Genomic DNA, 21,000 nt, shown 5'->3' with positions numbered 1-21,000 from the left:
CTATCACGAAAGTCATATTATTCAGCCGATTCTGTTACAAAAGTATTATTTTTCAGCCGGTTCTGTTACAAAAAGTCCATTGAGAGTAACCAGTAATGCTAACCGGTTTGCTGATCTCATAAAATTTCGTGAGACGGTTCTATAGAACCAGTGTGTACCGGCTGAATCCCACCACTGGTTGTTACATGGTAAAGTGGGTTTACTAGCTAGCTTTGTGCACTCAACCGCAACCTAAAGCGGCCCTGTTAATTTCAGAATATTTGTGTTTAAAATCATCAAACAAAAGTAGAAACAGACACAACGTTTCCACAAAGCAGTTTACGCAGCTTATAACGAACAGTGAATGACCTAATTGTAATCCTTGCTTGAAACGTTGCAGGAAGCACTTTATTTCAAACACAATGACATGGTATTACGTCACACTGTTAGTATTGTTACGTATGGAAGTTGTGTTTGGTTTTGATTGGTCAAGTTTAAAACTGGTCAGAAGTCACGTGCCGTTCGTATTTTCACATCAGTTCAACTTGAAGCAAGAATGTGAGAATGACCCCGAATGCCCTTACAAGGTTTGTGACTGTGAAGTCGGTGATTCCCCGAATTTTTGGGGTTTTTTTTGTGTAAAATTTAAATGAAACCAAAAGTTTTTTGTCAGTTTGCTAGTTGCTTCGAATTAGAATGAAATTTTTTTACCGTTTTATTTTCCGCAACTTTTTCTTAGGAGTTTCTGAAAGATCAAAACTCGTGTTGGGGTTACGAAGATGATTGTGACGTAACAAACCGATTTATGAATGTCACAATGGATTGTTCTGACGACACAAGCAAGGAAAGATATTTTCGTCAGGTTGGAATTTTTGCTCAATTAACCTTGACCTTTAGTGCACCCGAGGCGTTTATGCCGTCACAGCTGGTTTGCGCGTAGTTGTGTTGCAAAACAGAAATAGTTGGTGACGTTTAAGTGGGATTAAATCTAATTAATCAATTTCGGGGGAGTTTCCCTATCGTGCAATGTTGTAGCGAACAAACATGTTGCTTCAAATTTGTTCGTTTTTATACTTTTTATTTCCATTTTTTATCACCACGCGGTTGCCTAGCGACGGTCAACATGCCTGCCGCACAAAGAATCAGGAAAACTTTCTGCTGAATTGAAGTGTTTTGCAAAACGGATAAGGCCAAATAAAATGTTGTTTATAGCAAGCAAAAATAGTTTCTAGGGCAAATTATGGTGAAGTGTGGCCTATTTGCGGCATTAACTGATAGAAACGTTCCCTTGTTTGGTTCTCCCGCAATTCTTCACACAACCTTCTAATAACTAAGTCATCAGCTGTCTTGGTATTTACAACTGCAAACTGCAATAATCCACTAATTACCACAAATCCGGATGTTTCAGGCGGATTTCGGATTTCTACGCGAGCGATTGGAGGAAATGAAGTCACGTGAGTTTTGCAAACCCGGTCTCGACCAATCAGCGTTTCTCCGTTGCACAAAGTAAACATTCTATAATCGCATTGAGTCTGTTCGAAGTGATTGTGATGTCATACCGGTTTTATTGTGACGTCATACCTGACTTACTTGTGACGTCATATTCGCTTATTGTTGCAGGGATTCATCGATGTGCGAAGCGCGAAATTTATTTGTCGATTTGCGGAAGATGAGAGAAAGGATCCACGATAGGCGCAAGGTGGCGCTGGAGAGCGGTGAAATCGGCGGCGCTTGTAGTCTCGACGCAGCCTCACTTGCTGCCAACACGAGAATTAAACGCGATTTGTCAACTTGGTCAGTTGGTTTTCTTTGCCAAAATTTATCTTAATTTTTTTCTTTGGTAAAACAAGTCGACTTCGAACAATAATATTCACTTAAATTTTACTGAAATTTTAAAAAATAAAAAAAAGATAAGAAATGAAAGATAAAAATAAAACGATAAAAAAATAAAAGATAAAAAACAAACACCGGAAACGCATCCAAAGTAAACTTTGCCACCAGGAGGCGCCATTTCACAGGAATGTGACGTCACTGTATCGCAATGACGTTATTTCACAAATAAATGTTTTCAGGGGCGAACAAGTAGGACCTTACACTCAACTCGAATTCGATCCGTTCGACGACACAAACACGCACTGTGACGTCACATTCACACGTCCGGTGGTTTTCGTTCAGTTGGATTTCGGCGGAAACATGTATCATCATTTCTGCAACTTCTTCAATCTCTACTTGACCCAGCTCGCCAATTCATCGTGGTTCGGAACCGACGTTCAGATCATCCGATGGGACGCGGTGCGTATGATCTCTATGTTTTTGAAGCAGAAATTAATTAGAAAACTTTGCTTAAATGTTAACCGTTAAATTAGGGGTGGGCAACCTTTTTTCTTCTGCGGACCGTTTTTGAAACTGAAATTTTATCGCGGACCGACCTTAAAAAAAAACTACAAATATTTGGCAATGAAAACGCCTAAATTAGTTTATCATCGCCGGGATACTTAGGAAAATGTTTTAGAGCATTCAACCTGAAAAAGTTACGGACCAGTAACGAACTAGTCGCGGACCGGCGATTGCCGACCACTGGTTTTTCGTTTGATGTTACGTCATGAAACTATTTGTTTTTAAAAATGTGTGTTGCCATCGATTTCCCCCGGCTTGATCATACCAACGTTTTTTTTTAAAAAAAAAGACTTTTAAACAAAAACAATTATAAAACTAAGTCATAAATATTGTTACTAATTCATAAACAAAACAATTATAATGGGAATTAGTAACCAGTGGTTATTGTATGTAATTATGTCGTGTAAACAATCCCCCTCTCATCCAGTCTCCCAGATACGGAGATTTGTTTCCGAGCTCATGGAAAGTTTTCACCAATTCCGATCACAAATCTCTGGCGGATTTTACCGGGAAGCGACTCTGCATTGCTGACGCCACATTCGCTTTCCTTCCCCGCATGATGCTCGGACTCTTCTACAGCACCCCAGTGGTAAGTTGTGTGACGTCACCAGTACATGACGTCATACCTGTGGCGTAAAACTGCTTTGTTAAAGTTTTTTAATGAAGGTTTAAAAAACCCTTCCAGCAAATTTCAATCTATAGTTGTTACCAAACAAACCCTATTATTACATCATCAAAGTGTTACGTCATTAATGAATGACATAACAAGTACATGACGTCATACATGTGACGTAAAAACCGTTTTGTCGAAGTTTTATTTAGTGAAGATTTAAACATTGGTGCAGCAAGTTTCTGTTTATAGATGGTTACCAAACAAACGCTATTATTACGTCATTAATGTGTTACGTCATCAGGAAGCAGATTGTCGCGGCACTGGCTTGTTCAAAGCCTTCTCGGAACACTTCCTGCATCGAATGGGCATCATCGACCAACACGACCGACCTACGTCACCACCAGTGACGTCATCAAGCCGGGATAAAATCCGAGTGACGTTTATCGATCGTGGTTCGGCTGAAAACTATAAAGTTTATCGTCGAGTTTTGAACCAAGAAGAGCTGCTGGCGGCTATAAGGGGAATACCCGATTTGGATGTCCAGGTTTGAGTTTATTTATTTGGTCTTGAGCATCTGGGCTAAAGGTCGGCAACCTTTTTGTACAGCGGACCGGTTTTGAAACTGAAATTTTAATGCGGACTGGTCTACAAAAAAAAAGTATTCAGCAATGAAAACACGTAAATTAGTTAATCTTTCCCGGGATACATGGGCAAATCGCCGATCAAGCCCCGAACATGCGGATAAAAGAAAAAAAAACGTAAAAAGTCATCTACCAACATATTTTCGAACAAATTGATCAAATTCCGAAATTGTAAACGGAAAATCAATTTGTCTGCATGTTAAGCCGGTTAAAACCCTACCTATTGTGTGTGCTCCAGTCGAAAACTTTTGCATCCTTGGAACAACTACCAATTTTAAGTAATAGTCCGCCGTTCGTGACGTAATAATCACATCACTGTTATGTCACTATACAGATTGTTGAGTTCAACCACCGCAAGATGAGTTTCGAAGATCAGTTGAAGGTCACACGAAGGACAGACATATTTATCGGGATGCATGGAGCTGGACTCACACACTTCTTGTTCCTACCCGACTGGGCGGTGGCGTTTGAATTGTGAGTCGCTATCTTTACTCGTTTACTTTGAAAGTTGTTTCATGACAAACGGTGCTGGATTAAGGGTCTGCTGGCCTGTAGGCACAATTTATGAGTGGCCCTAAAATCAGGATTGCCAAATAAAATAGTAGAATTATCAGTGTTGCCAAATCATTCTACTGATTTTAAAGTGGCCTGGATTTTTCACTGGCCTGTAGGCACGTGCCTACTTTGCCTAATGGTATTTCGGCACTGATGACAAAAATTAAATGATTCCTTTTTTAGCAGTTTTGTTACTAATAATCGACGTTGTGTGTTTCGACGTCCTATAAAAGACGCCTTCAAAAAGCTCGCTTGTTAAAAAAAGTAATATACTCGTATTATACATTATTTAAGAAATAATGCGTTTCTGGCAATTATGTTGTTTTAACCGACGTTTCAACATCTTATTCAGGTCGGCTTTATCAGGGTCAAATACTGGCGTGGAAAAGTCAAACGTAGAAAATTATATCTGATTCATATAAAAACATAAGGGTCAGATAGCTTGTAAATATAACAACACGTATATGGTGACAACAGCGATTGTTGAAATGTTTGCAATGAGTTCATTTCATTGTAACTTATACAAGCCCTGTGGAGTTTTGTTTATGATTAAACTAAGCTATACTTTGTAAGCCCGAAAATTCGTCTCTACGCCCACTCTAACTAAGCAATTGTTGACTGCTGTAATACATATGTAGGTGCACTTTATTTGTCGGCGGTTAACCTGGCGGTTTAGCTGTATGTCCCAACAATTAGCATAAACAAAACTGTTAAAAAAGCAAACACTTAAACTACTAAAATTTAAGTGTTTTCTTTTTTTGAAAATTTTACCACTTCAGCACACGGCTTAGGGATTTCACTTTTGTTGGTTGTTGCATTGCAAGGTGTTTAAATCTGTTTAAAACATTATGTAACTTTTAGTTGCGTGTATCCATTTTCCGCTTTAAGTATTCGATTTTCTGTTTAAACCAGTAATTATCCCCAACCAGAAGTAAAAAATTATTTTGTTAATGCGCCACCTTCTTTGAATACTTGAGAACCGGTGGTACTAAATACCGCATGTGGCCGCATGTGACCGCATGTGACCGCATGTGACCGCATGTGACTGACGGTCAGAGCTATTAGGGTTGGGTGAAGGTTTGAAATTAAAATCAATCTAAAATCTGGTCTATTTTACCCCTAATGGGGCTGGAATTCTTACATTTCACATAACATGCTGATTTTTAAGAGGAATCACATGCGGTCACATGCGGCCACATGCGGTCACATGCGGCCAAATGCGGCCAAATGCGGCCACATGCGGTATTTAGTGCCACCCCTTGAGAACCACTGGTTTGAAGGCTTCAAATGGTAATTTTTGTCACCTAGTTTGCTCGGAACCTTTTACTAAAATCGTAAACTAGATTTTAAACAATGAACAAAGTTTATTCAATTACGATTTTTCGAGCAATTAACATCAACAATCGTTTCAGATACAATTGTGACGACATAAGGTGTTATCGTGACCTTCCGAGATTGCGCGGGATCCGTTACCTCACGTGGAATGACGTCACAAAGCTGCAAGCTCACAATCAGAACGAACACGAAAATTACGGGAAACACTCAAAGTTCTGGAATTACACTTTTGACGTTGACGAATTTGTTCGATTAGTAACAAAAGCGCGACAATGGGTTTTAGAACATCCGCGTTTTGCTCATCTACGTAACAATCGCAATGAATTATGACGTTTACCTAACATTTGTGTTGTGTAATATTTTATTTTTTGGAACATTACATACGGATTTGTTCATAAGTTTAATGGTGAAAATAACGGCCTAAATAGACGTTAAAAGCGACCCGTATACAAACGGGTGTAGGCCTAACTGATGTGGCCTTCAAATCACTGATGATAACATGAGCATTTGCCGAAACGTTTGAACAATAAAGCATGTCGCCCTTTTTTTGGCTGTTATTTCCACCATTAAACTTACTTTGTAGGTGTCGTCGTAAGATGTACTGTTATTAACTTCAAATGTCATCCGTAGAAAATTTCTGTGTGTGTTTTGTATGATTTTAAGAAATAAAAGATTAATGTGTGTGTTTTTCAATGTGGGTTAATGCTGTAGTTCGGCTGTGTTTTACAAAAAAATGTTTTAGGAACTGAATTTGAGCAGTTATTGTTGCCTAAAAGTAATTTCGGCTCCATTTGATATCCAAACAACATGCTAACATTATTAGTAATATAGTGGCCAAGTTTAAAAAATAATAACGCCACATTTGGCGCTGCATGGCGAGAAAATCCGTCCCATTTTAATGGCGGCAATTTTAAAGTAAACAATTTTGGCAAACATAACTGAAAAGTTAAACAAACAAAATAGCTTTTACCCAACTAATAATTTACAATCGCTCATCTAACAATGTTACGTCACAATGGAAAAGAAGACAACTTCATGATACTTCTGTTCTGTGTTAGCAATTTCAATTTTTGCGTATTTTTGTTTGTTATTCTTCAAAATTGCTTGGATTTTCCATTTTTGTCTCAAGAAATGTCGAATATTTACTAACCACTAATGTTAACTAGTTGTTGGACAGGTGTATAATCCGGTTGCAAGGCTGGCGAGTTAATTAACAGAATAGGGAAGGGTCGAAAAATTGTTATTTGCCTTCGGGCGTTGAATTATTGACGAAACGACGTCACAAATTCTTGTTTGCTGCAATAATGTCGTCATGAATATGCAACTGCTGCGTGACGTACCGAAGATGAAGGTCAACCCAATGTCAATTACAAATGAATATTAAAACCTGTGAGAAAGGTAAGCTTTCATTTTATGGATTTTTAGAATTTTGTATTTTTTTGTCTGCAAAAACTAATTCAACTTCTATTTTTTAAAGTGTAATGCAAGAGAATATGTCTCTGCTAAAACTAATTTGTTGTTTAAATGTATTCTATGATGTGTTTTTTTATGTAAAATAAAGTAAATCTTTTGCTTGCAATATAGTTAAAACTTAAAAGTTGCAGAAGTGTTGCTTTGCCTGTAAACTTTGTTGATTGGTTGGTTGGATAATGTCTGCCTAATGCAACCTATACCCCAGTGTTTGCTGTAGCTTTGTTAATCATTTATGTTGTTATGCAAACATTTGTGTTCCCCTACTTCAAACCATTCAATTATTAATACATGACCATGTTCTTCTGAGAGGTGATCTTAACTCAAACTCAATTAGATCATTATGCATTTGCTGTCACAAGCCACCAGTCTTTAAACTAGTTGTTACAATTTTTCAACTTTTAGAAGAGTTAGTAAATGAAAACGGCAGTGGCTTTGTTAGTTGTTGCAAAAATCTTTGTTTTGTCATTTGTCGTGTGTTTAAAAAAACTAAAACTGTTAGGTTAATGATAACATGTCTAAATTTTCAGGCACATAAATAAGTAACTATTTCATATAAATATAATTTGTGTTTATAAAATTTTGACAATAGTAGAACTTTCGCAAAATGCTTTACCAGCATTTGTACAGTAAAGTGTTTTGAGTTTGGCAATGATTGGATAAACTTGATGGATAGTCTGTAAGATGTTTGCTCAGTGCCAATAAAGTTTGCTTTGTTACTTTATTGTCATTTGTACAAATGCCCACTGTTCTTCGATTTTTCCACAATGGTAAAAGTTAGATACACACAACGTTGACTTACAGAGGAATTTTAGTGGGAACAAAATTGATGTAGTCATAGCCTTAAACAGTCGATTTTCTAATTGTTTTGTCAAAGCTTTTATCAATGTCAGTGAAACAATATACTTTATAACAACCAAACAAACAAACAGGGCCTTTAAATAAACAGAAGAGAGACAGAGTTAATGTAATTAAGAAAAAAATCTGCAATAGGGTGGGTGTATTTTAATTGTTTTAAATTTTTGTTTTACTTGTTTCCACAGAAGTTGGAAATTAATAAAAACAGGAACTTATGAACAAGTTTTAGGAGAATCAAGTGAAAATGGCTCTCTTTCACCAGGTAAGCTAACTGTTTTTATTTTGCACTTGATTTACAGAAATATACTTACTATTTTTAAAATTTACTCTTTGTTGTGTTTTTATTTTGAGGCAACTGGTTTTGTTTTTAATCAAAATTTTATTTAGAAATTGTAACTACTGTCTGATTTCGGTCATAAACTTGCCATTATTTTTTTTTGTTCTGCATAATGTGTTAGAAGTGTTTTTTGGTCTAATTTAAAGTATAAAAAATGTCATTAGCGATGTTCCACTCACAAAAATGTTGGCTCATGTTGGTAATGATATTAACTAGGACTTTGATTATTATTTGTTTTGATGGGATTTACAATTGGTAAAGTATTTACTGTCCGGTTTACCGACTGCCACTTGACAGTGAAGAGCCCGTACACCATGTTGCTTAGCAACCTCACACAAGTACCTTTCTGAGTGAAACTTTCAAGGGTTCTCCTCATACTCACGACTATCACACGAAAACGAACAAACTGTCATTAGTTTTACAATCCACTTTATGCTCTGCCTGCGTTCCGTGTTGTTGAGTGTTAAATGACTTGTAACGGAACATCATGACCAGTAAAATGTACATGTAGAAGTAAATGAATCTTGCTAGGTTCAGTTTTGTAACAGTTATTTGAGTTGTTAATAGTGTTTGTGGATGAAGTGGGTGAAACTTTGACTGGTTCGGCAGTCGTTGTGACATAGTTACTCAAAAACTAAAAAAAAAACATTCGCTGAAGTAAAACACAAGTATACAACTTCACCAACAGTAGTGCATTGTAAAAATGATTTTTCTACAACCTGTTTATTGGGTTGAGTTATTTTCAATTTGAAGAAATACATCTCATAAAGCTTTTATTGTGTAAAAATAAATTATTAATGGTATCATTTAAATTTTCCATGTCATCATTATAATTGCCGTAAATCATGTACCAGTAACTTCGCCTTCTGGTTAAATTGAAAGATAACAGCAGCTTTTTGTTTACTTTTGGATTCTATAAAATTTTCTTGTTTGTTCATAAACAATGGGACCCAGCCATGGAATGTAGTGATTGTTTTCTAACAATGGCCACTGTTAAACATAAATTTGTAAAAGTGAGATTTGGGGTTAACAGTTTAGTCGTGAGTGGAAAAGTGCAAAGTGTTTAGCTGTAGTTGCTGAAGGTTGAATTTAAATTGAATGTTTATGTTTTGTTCTGTTGAATAAGTATTGATTTAGTTGTTATGAGTGGTCTTATACCTCACCATTTCCTCAGGCTGTCCAACACCAACACTTATCATGAAGTAAGCGATGTTATCTACTGTGTACAGAATCATAATCTCTTTGGGCTAAATGATTTCTTAGGCCTTTTAATAACTAAGTATTTTACAACTTTTTCTTCATTTAATTTTGCAAGTTGTGCTATATATCAACTGTATTGTGATGTATTTTTTATGTTACTTGTTGTTTTCACACTTATCTTTACCTAATGTCGATTAAATGCTGTATGCTGCAGTTGTCCTTCATACATGTTTATGTTTACAGGGAGATTACGTTTGGTTGCTGGACAAGCAATATCTAAATGGATGCGATGTTCCAATTGGGGCAAGGGTCAAATTTTCAGATTCGGGTCAAATTAAGGTCATAGATGATGAAGGAAAGGTATGTTTGGTTTCCAATTTGCATTAAAACTATGATTTCATTGTTTTTTTGTTTTGTTTTTGGGGTGTAAGGTGGTTTGGAGAACTAAAGGAAACACTGTTTTTAGATCTTTGCTGCAACATGACTATTTACTCAATTAAAGATAGACAGAGTATTTTTGGCGCCAAAATTGTGCATATTACCGATCAGTATTATCATTTTTGTTATCGGACGGCTGATGGCACAATTGTAACTATGTTATTTTGCTTGGCACAAATGTGTCTTGCTTAAAGCATTGCCCTGTCACTGATCGGTATCGAGGCAAATCAACATCGAAAGCTTTGACGCTCTGACATGGTTTTGGGTGCTTACGATTTTAGATAGTCACATAGGTATATTTTTGTTACTTTGTTATACAATCACCTAACGCTCACTGAGTCTTTTGGTGTTAAAGAGGTATATATTTAGGCCTTTTCTACAAATAAAATATCCTATCAGCCTACTTAACCACCAATAATCTTATTGACACTAAAAAACCTATCAGTCCATCTCTATATTCCATTATATTATGCAAATAACTGATCATTAATGTAAGTTCGGATGTTGTTCTAGGAACATTGGTTGCGTCTTCCAGTGAAGAATGTGAAGCGAATGCCAGAGTCGTCGGCATCAGGTGTGGAAGATATGATTAAACTCGGGGATCTAAATGAGGAAGGAATATTGAGAAATCTCCTCATCCGATACCGAGAGGACGAAATCTATGTAAATACCAACAACTTTATATTTATAAAAGTTACACCAAATCGGGTTGACACGTTAGGCTATTAAGCATAATCTATTTGGACAAAAAATGACCTATTAAGAAAGGCACTGAGTAACATGGTTTAGAGTTCTATTTTTTGCTAAATGTGAATAAATTTGGAAATATTTGACATTGTAACTTGGATAAAAACAGAACTGCCAGAAACCTTGTTTGTATCTATGCATTTAATTGCAAATGTTTTGCCACATGCAGCTAGAACGACTTGTGTGAAATAAGTGTGCGATTATTTTTAATTCCAAACTACACATAAAAAATGTTTTCTTTCACACTTTAGTTGCCATGTTGCGTTTACAGCTTTTATAGTAGACATGCTAAATCTATTTTCTTAGATGATATGGTCACTTTTTTGTTTACGTACCTAATACAATAATAATTGTAATACAATGGTCAACAGTTTTTTTTACATATTATTCCATCAACTTTACCAGCCCTGTTGTTGTGTTTGCTGTTGTGTCATAATTCAGTCGGTTAATCATTAATTTGTTTCCGGGAAGTTTTAAAACAGCATTATCTTTTGTGTCAATACTGATATGTTGGCCAAGTGTTTGTGCTGGACATAAATAAATTTTAAAATAATTTGGTTTTATAGACAATTTAATAAACAAGAAAAATATGTTGTATTATTATCTGTTTTTCTATTTTAGTATTATAGCAATCAGAACTCACAAATTTGGGTTCTGAATAACGTTTAAAATGGAAAATGCAAACATTTTGTTATTTCTGCATTATTAAATGCAGTAAAATTAGATACAGTAGTTTTTTAAATCTATTTGTTGCATCATATTTGTCAGTTAAGCAAATTGTGCAACTTGGTTCAAGTATTTACACTAAAGTCGGAAAATAAAAATTATATTTAAAACAGAGTAACAGCTTGTACATACATATATGCAGTGTGCTCATTCAACTGTAGATATGTTCGCTTTCGCTGTTGTCATTCTTAAAACTGTTTAAACAAACATTGAAAATTATTGAAATATTTGCAATACAGTATATTTATCTTATCATGCCCTGTTTGAAGCTTATGTACAATGTTGAAATATGTCATATTTGCAGACGTACACGGGGTCGATTCTTGTTGCCGTGAATCCCTACCAGGTCCTTCCCCTGTACGACATTAACAGTATCCGGAGATACACGAACCAGAGGATCGGGGATCTCACACCACATATATTTGCGATCGCTGACAACGCGTACAACAATATGCTGAGGAATAAACTCGACCAGTGTGTTATTGTCAGGTAAGACTACCTTAATCACGCTGGTTTAATGCTTGGGTTTAAAGTTAAATCTCGTGCTTGGGTGGAAGGTTCTGTTGTTTTTTTAGCAAATTTATCATCCGGTGCTTATAATCTAAAACCTTCATAACTTTGTCAAGGTCATTTCTTTAATTCGGTTCAGACAAGCATTAAACTTTAGTCTCTGTTTTACTTTAATTTGTCTGTAATTATCTTTTTAATTAGGCTCACAATTCATAGTTTAAAAAATTCTAACCAGAAACAAACAATCCAGTATATTTGTATAAAACATGACGTTTCGACAGCAACTTGTGTCATTCTCAAATGAATGAATGTAAAACAAACCATCACATATTCTTTTAATGCTGTTGAAACACAATAAACAGAATAAAAAGTCCGGTTTTTGCTGGTATGTGAGGTTGCCTTTTGGTTAATATTTGCTTAGGGTGTTGGTTGTTGAAACTTGGGGTGTGTTCCCATTCTGTGCCAGACAAACTTTGGGGGTTAAGTTTAATGATAAATATTACAGAAAAGGTATAAAAAGTTCTCACTATAACATTTATATAACACAAGTCATATTTTTCAGCCGGTTCTGTTACAAATCGTCCTTTGACAGTAACCAGTAATGCTAACCGGTTCGCTGATCTCATAAAATTTTGTGGGACGGTTCTATAGAACCGGTGCGAACCGGCTGAATCCCATCACTGTATTAGCTAACATTTTTTCACTATAACTGCTGGAAAATTGTGGATTTTGCATTTTAAGTTAACACTTTTGTTTTAAGTTGTGAGCAGTTTACTACTGTTTATTGACATCAGTTTGCAATACAAAATCAACATGCAGGCTGGTGCTTTATGTGGCTTCATGCAATAAACTTCGCACATCAAACATTGGGAACCTGGTACTAATGATTAAAGAAAATTAAACTTTAACTGCATTACGACTTTTCCTGTAACTTTGCCCACACACATTGACATTGCAACATTCCATTGTGATGTCACACATAAAATGCTGGCTGCTTCATATTGTCCTTTTGCATTTTTAGTTCAAACAAAAATACTTATGAGGTACAAGATGTACTATACATTTTGTCTGTCAGTTGTACCCTACATTTTATAATCGAGTTGTACCATACATTTTATAATATGCAGTTGTACCATACATTGATGTTTAAATTGTTTTTAGTGGTGAGTCTGGTGCGGGGAAAACTGAATCGACAAAATTGATTCTTCAGTACTTGGCCTCTGTATCTGGACAGCATTCGTGGATTGAACAGCAGATATTAGAAGCAAACCCTATATTGGAAGGTTGGTCATGTGTTGTAATATCCAAGGATTTCCATACAGTAACAGTGTAGGTCAGGAGTCGGCAACCCTGGCACAAGTGCCAACAGAGATGTTTTTTCATAGTGTGCCAACCGATTTGCATGTATATATTAAAGTAACAATTTAACCTGTTACATTGCTTTTTTATAGTTTTTATCGTATCATTATGGGTCCCCTTCCCTGAAGGGGACACATTTTGATTTTACTCGATTTCTTTTTTTTTTCTTCCCTGAAGTTTGTCCACCCCATTTTGCCATGAAATGTTTGGTGGATTTGGATGAAACTTTCACAGATAGTAGATATAGTTATGTAGATGTGCCATCTGCTTCGTTTGTCATGACAACCCCAATATTTACCCCGCTAGCCCCCAAAATGTAAAATGTTGTTGGTGCGCACCACAAACGTTAGTTTTCTGCTAGCAATCAAAGTGTAAACTGTTGTTGGTGTGCACCACAAATGTTAGTTTTCTTTGGTGTTACATTTGTTACTAGTGTTTGTAAGTTTGTTTGAGGATGTTTGGAGTTGACAGTTAGAGGGCTGTTAACAGCCTTATGACGTCAGAAACAGTAACGGTTGTTGCTCAAAACACCTCTAGTGGTCGAAATTTTAAACATTGGCGGATTGGGCTGAAATTTTGCAGTACTATTGATTGAGTCATTGTGGTTTTTATATATTTTTTAGTTTGTGTGTCGAACCGAATTAGTTGCCCTACTAGCCCCCTAAAATGGGTCAGTTTTTTAAAACATTAAATAGGACATACTTCAAACAATATCTGGGGTGAATCTAATTTTGTAGTTTGTATTCTACATAGTATTATTATTTAAGCCCAGTGCCAGTCACTGTGTTTTACCTTACAACACCAGACTTTCTCATGGTTATCTCTTGAATTGCATTATTTTCAACTTTGCATGTGTGGGGACCCATGAGTTTTTGCCTGCAGAAACGACTAAAGTTATAAAAGACGATGGCTAATATGGGACCCAATACAAAATAAGCATAGGAAATATATTAATGTTTTAAAATAGGTTATAGTGTATATGCAAGGGCAATATGTGCTAAGCCACCCTTCTAGTTGTTATAAAATTCAGTCTTACATGCACAAAACACTCTGCTTTCTCTTTATTATTGATATCTGCTGGCACCAATCTATTATTTAGAAAAACTTTGGCACGCGAGGTCATTAACACATGGAAATAACAAGTAAATTGGCACACGTCGCCTAAAAGGTTGCCGGACTGTGATTGATGTCTACCCATCAATTGTGCATTTCACTCTTTAACACTTTATAACAACTCAACTTTGCTGACTTACTTAAATTGCAAGATACCACTGTCAAAAGGCTTGTCTGCAAGATGCCACTGTATCCTAATATTTTTTACTAACTGACAGTTTTAATGAATAATGGCTATACCTCTTTCTTTGTGTGGGTATCATTGGTAAAAGATCCAACTTTTAAAAGAATTCTTGCAAAACTTAAAATTCCCTAAGGTGTATTGTCAATGTATCCAATGCATTTGTGGGTCATATAAATGCAAAGCTCTCCTTCAACTCATGAAATTTGTGGACTTTACCACGCCTGAAATCAAGTGGTGGGATTCAATTTTTGTGTCTGCTGGTTTTATCACAAAAGTCATATTTTTCAGCTGGTTGTGTTACAAAAAGTCTATTGACAGTAACCAGCAATGCTAACCGGTTCGCTGATCTCGTAAAATTTCGTGAGACTGCTCTTGGGAATCGGTGCGAACCGGCTGAATTCCACCGCTGCTGAAAAACATAAAACTTCCATTTTATTGATGGCTAATTGTGTTTGTTTGTAGCTTTTGGAAATGCGAAGACAATTCGGAATGACAACTCAAGTAGATTTGGAAAGTTCATTGACATCCAGTTTAATGAGAAAGGGATTATACAGAGTGCAAAGATTGATCAGTACTTGCTTGAAAAGTCAAGGTTAGAAAAACTGTAGTAATATAAATAAGACAAGCACTTTGCCACACATACATGTCTTGTAGGGTGGGCATAAGTTACAAAATGTAGGTGCTATTTAACAGCTATCAAGCATCTAATACAGACAACCCAATGCCTCTTACTGGCTTATGTGTACCTAAAGTTGTTTTAAAGAGGAAAAAAAGGTTTTCATTTTGGGCTGGTCTGTAAGTCTTTAAAGATTGATTTTCACTGCAATTTTTGGTTTATGAATTGTATGTAGCTGTTTATCTCAATGCTGTTATCCACGTGCCTTGCAGAATATCATTGCATTACTGTTATGTATTGCATCTTATCACAATAACTAAAAATATATTTCGAAAGTTGCAGGACCTAGACCATAACTGTTTTTTTGCCTTGCTTTGAATTGAATATTTTCTAAATTTATATTGTTTATTTAACACTTGATGGGTATATATATTATTATTGCATTGGTAAAGTGAAACTAAATTTTGATGTCATTTTTCTATCGTGTGTAAAATATTACAACCTGTTTGCTGCAGATTGGTCCACCAAGCAAAGGATGAACGGAACTACCACATATTTTACTGTATATTGGCTGGGATGCCAGCTGACAAGAAGCAAGTGTTGGGGTTGGGAAAGCCTTCGGAATACACCAACCTTACACAGGTAGGTGTTGACCAGTTGCATCTACACATGCCGTAATCTCACTTGTTAAATATATGTGTGTAAGGCTGCTACCAATTAAATCTGAGCTTCATAGGCCCCCTACTGCTGTTTAATATTAAATTAGTTCTCGATAATTAGTTAATAAGTAATGAGTTTGATTGCACCTTGATCTTTTTATTGGAGACAATTCAAATACATGTTTGGCTCCAATATATGTCTTTAAAAGTAGGCTCAAAGTTGGTTTTTCAATTTTACAAAAACAAAATAATTTTTTTTAGACCAACAGTTAAAAATTTGTTTAATTTGTTAAAACCAGCAGTTAAATTGGCAAGGCTGTAGTCTGAATTTGTGTGGAATTCTATATGATTGATCAAACATAAAGTCAAATTTACACAAATGGGTTTTATGATATTTATTCTTATGCCATAACTCAACTTGTACCACCACAGGCATTGAATGTTTTAAAGTTTTGCAGCAGATGATTTATGCAGTGTTGGCGCAATCAAATTCCCCCTGTAACCTGTGCAAACACTGAGGGCAGGGGGCGGCACGTGTGTTAGCGCCGAACAATCATTGAATTTCCTTTTTTCTCTCTGTGTGGAGATTGGCTATAAATGTGACAACAGCTTATAATAGTTTCCACTCACACGTTACAGATTAACAACTAGACACCACGTTACCACTCTACTTTTCATGTTGTTATATATGTTTCTTGTTGAATTAATACTTCTCCCTGCAGCATAGCAAATTTGACAATGAGAAATATATCCAAAATAATTATAGCATCAATAGAACTTTGGAGAAATTGTGTTTTGTGCCAATGCCCGTTTATGAGAAATTCTACAGTAAAACCAGCAAGTAACATGGTTTCGTTGTGAATCATGTTGCAAACTTGAAATATGAACAGGACAGTTTACACACATCTGCATCTGATACATGTTATAGACTTGGTTTGGTAAGTAGCACATATAGGTGATCTCTACTGCTTCGTGTGGTGATACCGGTGACAATGGCAACATAAATCAGCTTTGTATAAAAATGCTGAACTACCGGTGATATAATAAAAGTCCTATTTATGTATTGAGTGTCTATGTTTAACAACCTACAGATTCAAATGGTAATATTTACTAATAAATTATCAATATTCCTGCATTTCTTCATGCCTTCATAAGGATAACACACCTGGGGTATTTGTTACAGACTCTATGATGTCATATTGATGTTGTTGTTACGTCATAAGCGGTGAAGACTGCATGATGCATGTTTAACATTTTTATTTTTTGCGACTAACTTCTGTGCAGAGCAGGGGTGTGCAACCTAACATCAATGTGATGGCCAAATACGATTAACATTATTACACAGTGCCACACCTTTATACCACACAAGTTGACTTTACTTGTTGCATACCAAGCATATAAGTTAAACAATTCTAAATGTGATTCTAACCGCATTGTTAGGTTGCCCAAGTATGTATATAAACGAATCGGTCTGCTGAAAATGAGCGCTGGTACATGAGCTTCATCACATTATTGCACACTAAGCAGCAGCGTATACGCTTTTGCTGCCAGGCATCATATCAAGTTTATAGAGCTCTTCTGGCAAATGTGTTTTTATTCCTACATTTCGACATCCTATACAGGTCGTCTTCATCAGGGTAAATAACACTGAATGCGTGTAGTACAGTGCACGATAAACAAAGGAAAAAATAATTAAACACATTCAGTGTTATTTAATATTTACCCTGATGAAGGGGACCTGTATAGGACGTCGGAATAAAAATGCATTTGCCAGAAGAGCTCTATAAACTTAAACAGCAACATGTTGCAAAAAAACACAATCCCCAACTATACTGAAATACAAAAGCCACACTTAATCCAACCTTCTCTTCGGGCTGCACAAGCTTTATACAATGGGTGGTTTTGGTGGAAACCTGCAGGTTGCAAACCCCTGGTGCAGAGCATGATACTGCCACCAAGTGGATGTTTTTATTGTTGAGTTTTATTGTTTGTGGATATTAGTTAAAATACACTATCAGCTAGGTGTTTTTATTTTGTTTTGCACGAGAATGCATTTTTATTTTGTTTTTATGAACCTTGTACATTTTGTGTTAAATCTTCAAAAAAATATTAAAGATTAATGAAAAAAGTGTGCACCTTTTAAATTTTGTTTCTAGTGTTTAAACTTTTTGATAAATCTAGTTTTCCAAAATTGTCAGATGAATGTAAAGTGTTTTCAAAACCACCTCTTCTAGCCTTGTCATTGTGTCGTTAAACTTGAAACTAAAACCTGTTTATGACATCACAGGGGTCATGTCTGCAGTGCATGGGACGAGACGACAAAGCAGAGTTTTCTGACATCACAAAAGCAATGAAGGTAAGTCGCTTAAAACCTTTGTTATGTCACAAAGCTCATGTTGTAATATGTTCAGGTGCTGTCGTTCACGGAAAGCGAGATTGCTGAGATCTATCGACTGCTTGCTGCTATTCTACATATTGGTAAATATTGCAGTCATTAAGCCAGTTGTTTTGTTGAGGTAGACTGTACACAGTGGTGGGATTTAAATGTTTTGTCAGCTGGTTCTATCACAAAAGTTATATTTTCAGCCGGTTCTGTTACAAAAGTCCATTGACAGTAACCAGTAATGCTAACCGGTTCGCTGATCTCATAATATTTCGTTAGACGGTTCTATAGAACCGGTGCAAACCGGCTGAATCCCACCACTGGCTTTATATACATACAAATATTAATCATGAGTAAAAAACATAACCCTGAGACATAACCCTAAAAAAATAAATGAAACATTATTGGAGTTTAATCTTCTGTCGTTTTAAATCTTTTTTTCTGCCCAAACTTTGCATCAACAAAATTTCCAAATCATTGTGTTTCATCTAAATTGAATTCTCACCCTAATTAGTTATTTATTTTTGATTATTGTGAAAGTGCAGAAGTTTTTGCCCAAACCTGCATTAACAAACCATAGTGAAGTTGATTCAAGTTTAACTCACTGTGAATATAATTACAGGCAACTTCAAGTTCAAGGAGAGGTTGATCGAGAATCTTGATGCCGTCGAACTTGTTCACAACTCAGGTTTAAAACTCACAGCCCAACTTTTCGGGGTAAGTTTGTATTTGTATAAAACATGACGTTTCAAAAATCAAGTTTTGTCATTTTCAAATGAATGAATGTAAAACCAGTAAAGCAGTAAAAAAAGGTGAGAAACATACAAAAATGGCAGGTAAAAACGTGTAGGTAACAGCAATAAAATGTCTCAGGTTAAAAAGCTACAAGGGAGTCGAATTATGTTGGCTTCTCAGTAGAATTTTTAAAACCGTGAATTGTGTACCTGAACAATTCTGTTACAAGTCAATTAATTTGCTGAGTCATGTCGCAGGTGAACGAGCAAGCACTGGCCAAGTCGCTGACTCAGCGAACTTTATCCACGAAGGGCGACACAGTGACATCTCCGATGAATTTGGAGCAAGCTAATGATGTGAAGGATGCTTACATCAAGGTGATGACTTCTTACATTGCCAAATAAAATTGTAATAATGTTGACTGGGAGCGAATCTAAAACAAGTCACAGTTTGAATGATATTTGCAAAACTGTTCCTTGCATAAGACACTGACTTGAATTGCAGCTTTACTAAGAACAAAATTGCCAGCTTAGTAGAATAAAACGTAGACATTTTATAAAGCATAGTTGTTTTTGTGGAAATATTTGCTTAGTAAAATGGTTGTTTTTTACATCACTGGCAATTTTGTTCTTAGTATGTTTTAAATTCACTAATAATGGTCTACAGCAGGGGTGTGCAACCTTTGTTACTGTGGGGTCAAATACAATTGCCAAGATTTGATTGTGGGCCGCACCTGGGTATAACACAAGGTAATTTTACTTCATTGCATACCAAATATGCTTAACTACAAGTAAAATCCGCGTTTGACTTAAGACACATATTGCCAGGTTGCAAAATGTAGCATCGGGCGCATTAATCTGCTCAAAAATATAAAATAGTAGGACTCGTTTTTAGGCCGCAGGTTGCCTACCCTTGGTCTACAGTTTGTGCATTTGGTATGCAGTAAAACAGGATTTGCAATTAACCGAAATGAGCTTTAATGCCTGAGCTATTTTTTGATTGTATTCTGGTTTCAGGGAGTCTACGGTCGATTGTTCGTTTGGATTGTCGACAAAATCAACATGGCAATATTTCGTGACCAGAAGAAGGAAAAGAAAAAGAAAATTCATTCGATCGGACTACTTGATATTTTTGGGTTCGAAAACTTTGGAAACAATAGGTAAAGTGGGTTTTCTACTCCTACATCTCATGGTTGGTTTATCTGATTTTTGATGCAACTCAGGGTTAGGGTTTAACCTGTAGTGTAGCCTTGGTAGTTACATTGCAATTATCTACAAGACTTACTGCTGTCAAGTCACTTAGGCTGTTTCAACCAAGTTTTATCCTTGTATATAATTGCTTGTGACTTGAAGTAGATGACACTTTACTGCAGGACTTTTAGACATTATATTTTGAAAAGCTAGAAACTATTGGCAATGAGTTTTTTATCAATGATTTAACTATTAGGTTGATGAATTAATTCTGTGCCGCAAAAGTTTGATAGGTTTATTATAAAAATTGTAAGCGCTTGTTATACAACACTAAAATGGACCTAATAGTTAAATCTGTCACTGAAAAACGTCTTCTATATTTTGTGTTTATTTAAACTTGCTCACATTTAATTTTTTTCTTTTCAGTTTCGAGCAGCTTTGCATCAACTTTGCAAATGAAAACCTTCAGCAGTTTTTCGTTCGTCATGTTTTCAAGCTCGAGCAGGAAGAATATAACAAGGAGGGGATTGATTGGCAACATATCACCTTCAGAGACAACCAGGTGCAATCACACTTATGCAAATATTAACGTATTATCTCCATTGGAACAATATACAACCTACCGGGCTTTTAAATTAAACAAATGTTGATACACACACCTGGTCAGTATCACATAATAAACTCTTAGTGCATTTTTAGTTGTAATACCAGTCTAATATCAATTTGAACAAACCAAAAACAGTGAAATGATATTTCGCTTGTTATGAAATTTCTAAGTGAAACCACTAAATCAGTCGCTGTATGTTATTGTTGTATGAAACAGATGCATTTCACTTTTAAAAGCATGTTTGTATCTAAAAAAACATGTAGTAACTGGATAGAACCAGTAATAAGCAGAAATACAAAAGTTCACCTGCACAGACGAACCATAAAAACTCTTCAGCCTGATGTGACT

General features: G+C 35.8%; 2 protein-coding genes across 5 annotated transcripts in view; both read left to right on the top strand.

The window, feature by feature from the left end:
- Positions 1-321: 321 nt before the first annotated feature.
- On the top strand, positions 322-6,213 carry LOC145225176 (EGF domain-specific O-linked N-acetylglucosamine transferase-like). The gene is made up of 9 exons (XM_080091856.1): positions 322-566; positions 719-841; positions 1,388-1,485; positions 1,600-1,773; positions 2,052-2,271; positions 2,804-2,965; positions 3,291-3,533; positions 3,965-4,104; positions 5,598-6,213. The coding sequence occupies exons 1-9, from the start codon at positions 402-404 to the stop codon at positions 5,848-5,850; spliced, it is 1,578 nt and encodes a 525-aa protein (XP_079947982.1). The 5' UTR covers positions 322-401; the 3' UTR covers positions 5,851-6,213.
- A 489-nt stretch (positions 6,214-6,702) lies between these two features.
- Positions 6,703-21,000, top strand: part of LOC145225171 (unconventional myosin-VIIa-like) — a 42,416-nt gene continuing 28,118 nt past the window's right edge. Inside the window, exons 1-15 of one of the 4 annotated variants that reach the window (XM_080091842.1) lie at positions 6,703-6,918; positions 8,034-8,110; positions 9,629-9,745; positions 10,337-10,486; positions 11,601-11,785; positions 12,968-13,089; positions 14,925-15,054; positions 15,594-15,720; positions 16,893-16,907; positions 18,025-18,093; positions 18,149-18,215; positions 18,743-18,837; positions 19,113-19,232; positions 19,872-20,014; positions 20,472-20,607. In XM_080091842.1, coding sequence (XP_079947968.1) covers positions 8,093-8,110; positions 9,629-9,745; positions 10,337-10,486; positions 11,601-11,785; positions 12,968-13,089; positions 14,925-15,054; positions 15,594-15,720; positions 16,893-16,907; positions 18,025-18,093; positions 18,149-18,215; positions 18,743-18,837; positions 19,113-19,232; positions 19,872-20,014; positions 20,472-20,607 — 1,494 coding nt within the window. In that variant the 5' untranslated portion in view covers positions 6,703-6,918; positions 8,034-8,092. Of the gene's footprint in view, positions 6,919-8,033; positions 8,111-9,628; positions 9,746-10,336; positions 10,487-11,600; positions 11,786-12,967; positions 13,090-14,924; positions 15,055-15,593; positions 15,721-16,627; positions 16,676-16,892; positions 16,908-16,928; positions 16,963-18,024; positions 18,094-18,148; positions 18,216-18,742; positions 18,838-19,112; positions 19,233-19,871; positions 20,015-20,471; positions 20,608-21,000 lie in introns of those variants that run through there. The other 3 variants (XM_080091841.1, XM_080091843.1, XM_080091844.1) reach the window with 3 other exon arrangements.

The sequence above is a fragment of the Phallusia mammillata genome, chromosome 4 (genome assembly GCF_965637545.1).
Source record: "Phallusia mammillata chromosome 4, kaPhaMamm4.hap1.1, whole genome shotgun sequence".
Lineage (NCBI taxonomy): Eukaryota > Metazoa > Chordata > Ascidiacea > Phlebobranchia > Ascidiidae > Phallusia > Phallusia mammillata.
The sequence above is the reverse complement of the archived record's forward strand: the minus strand, read 5'-3'. Positions and strand labels throughout refer to the sequence as shown.

Excerpts from the sequence above, each read along its gene's own strand:
- LOC145225176 (XM_080091856.1), top strand. The coding sequence starts at position 402 with ATGACATGGTATTACGTCACACTGTTAGTATTGTTACGTATGGAAGTT. Across the intron at positions 1,486-1,599 it reads GCGTTTCTCCGTTGCACAAA|GGATTCATCGATGTGCGAAG; the intron begins GTAAACATTCTA and ends TTATTGTTGCAG. Across the intron at positions 3,534-3,964 it reads TACCCGATTTGGATGTCCAG|ATTGTTGAGTTCAACCACCG; the intron begins GTTTGAGTTTAT and ends GTCACTATACAG.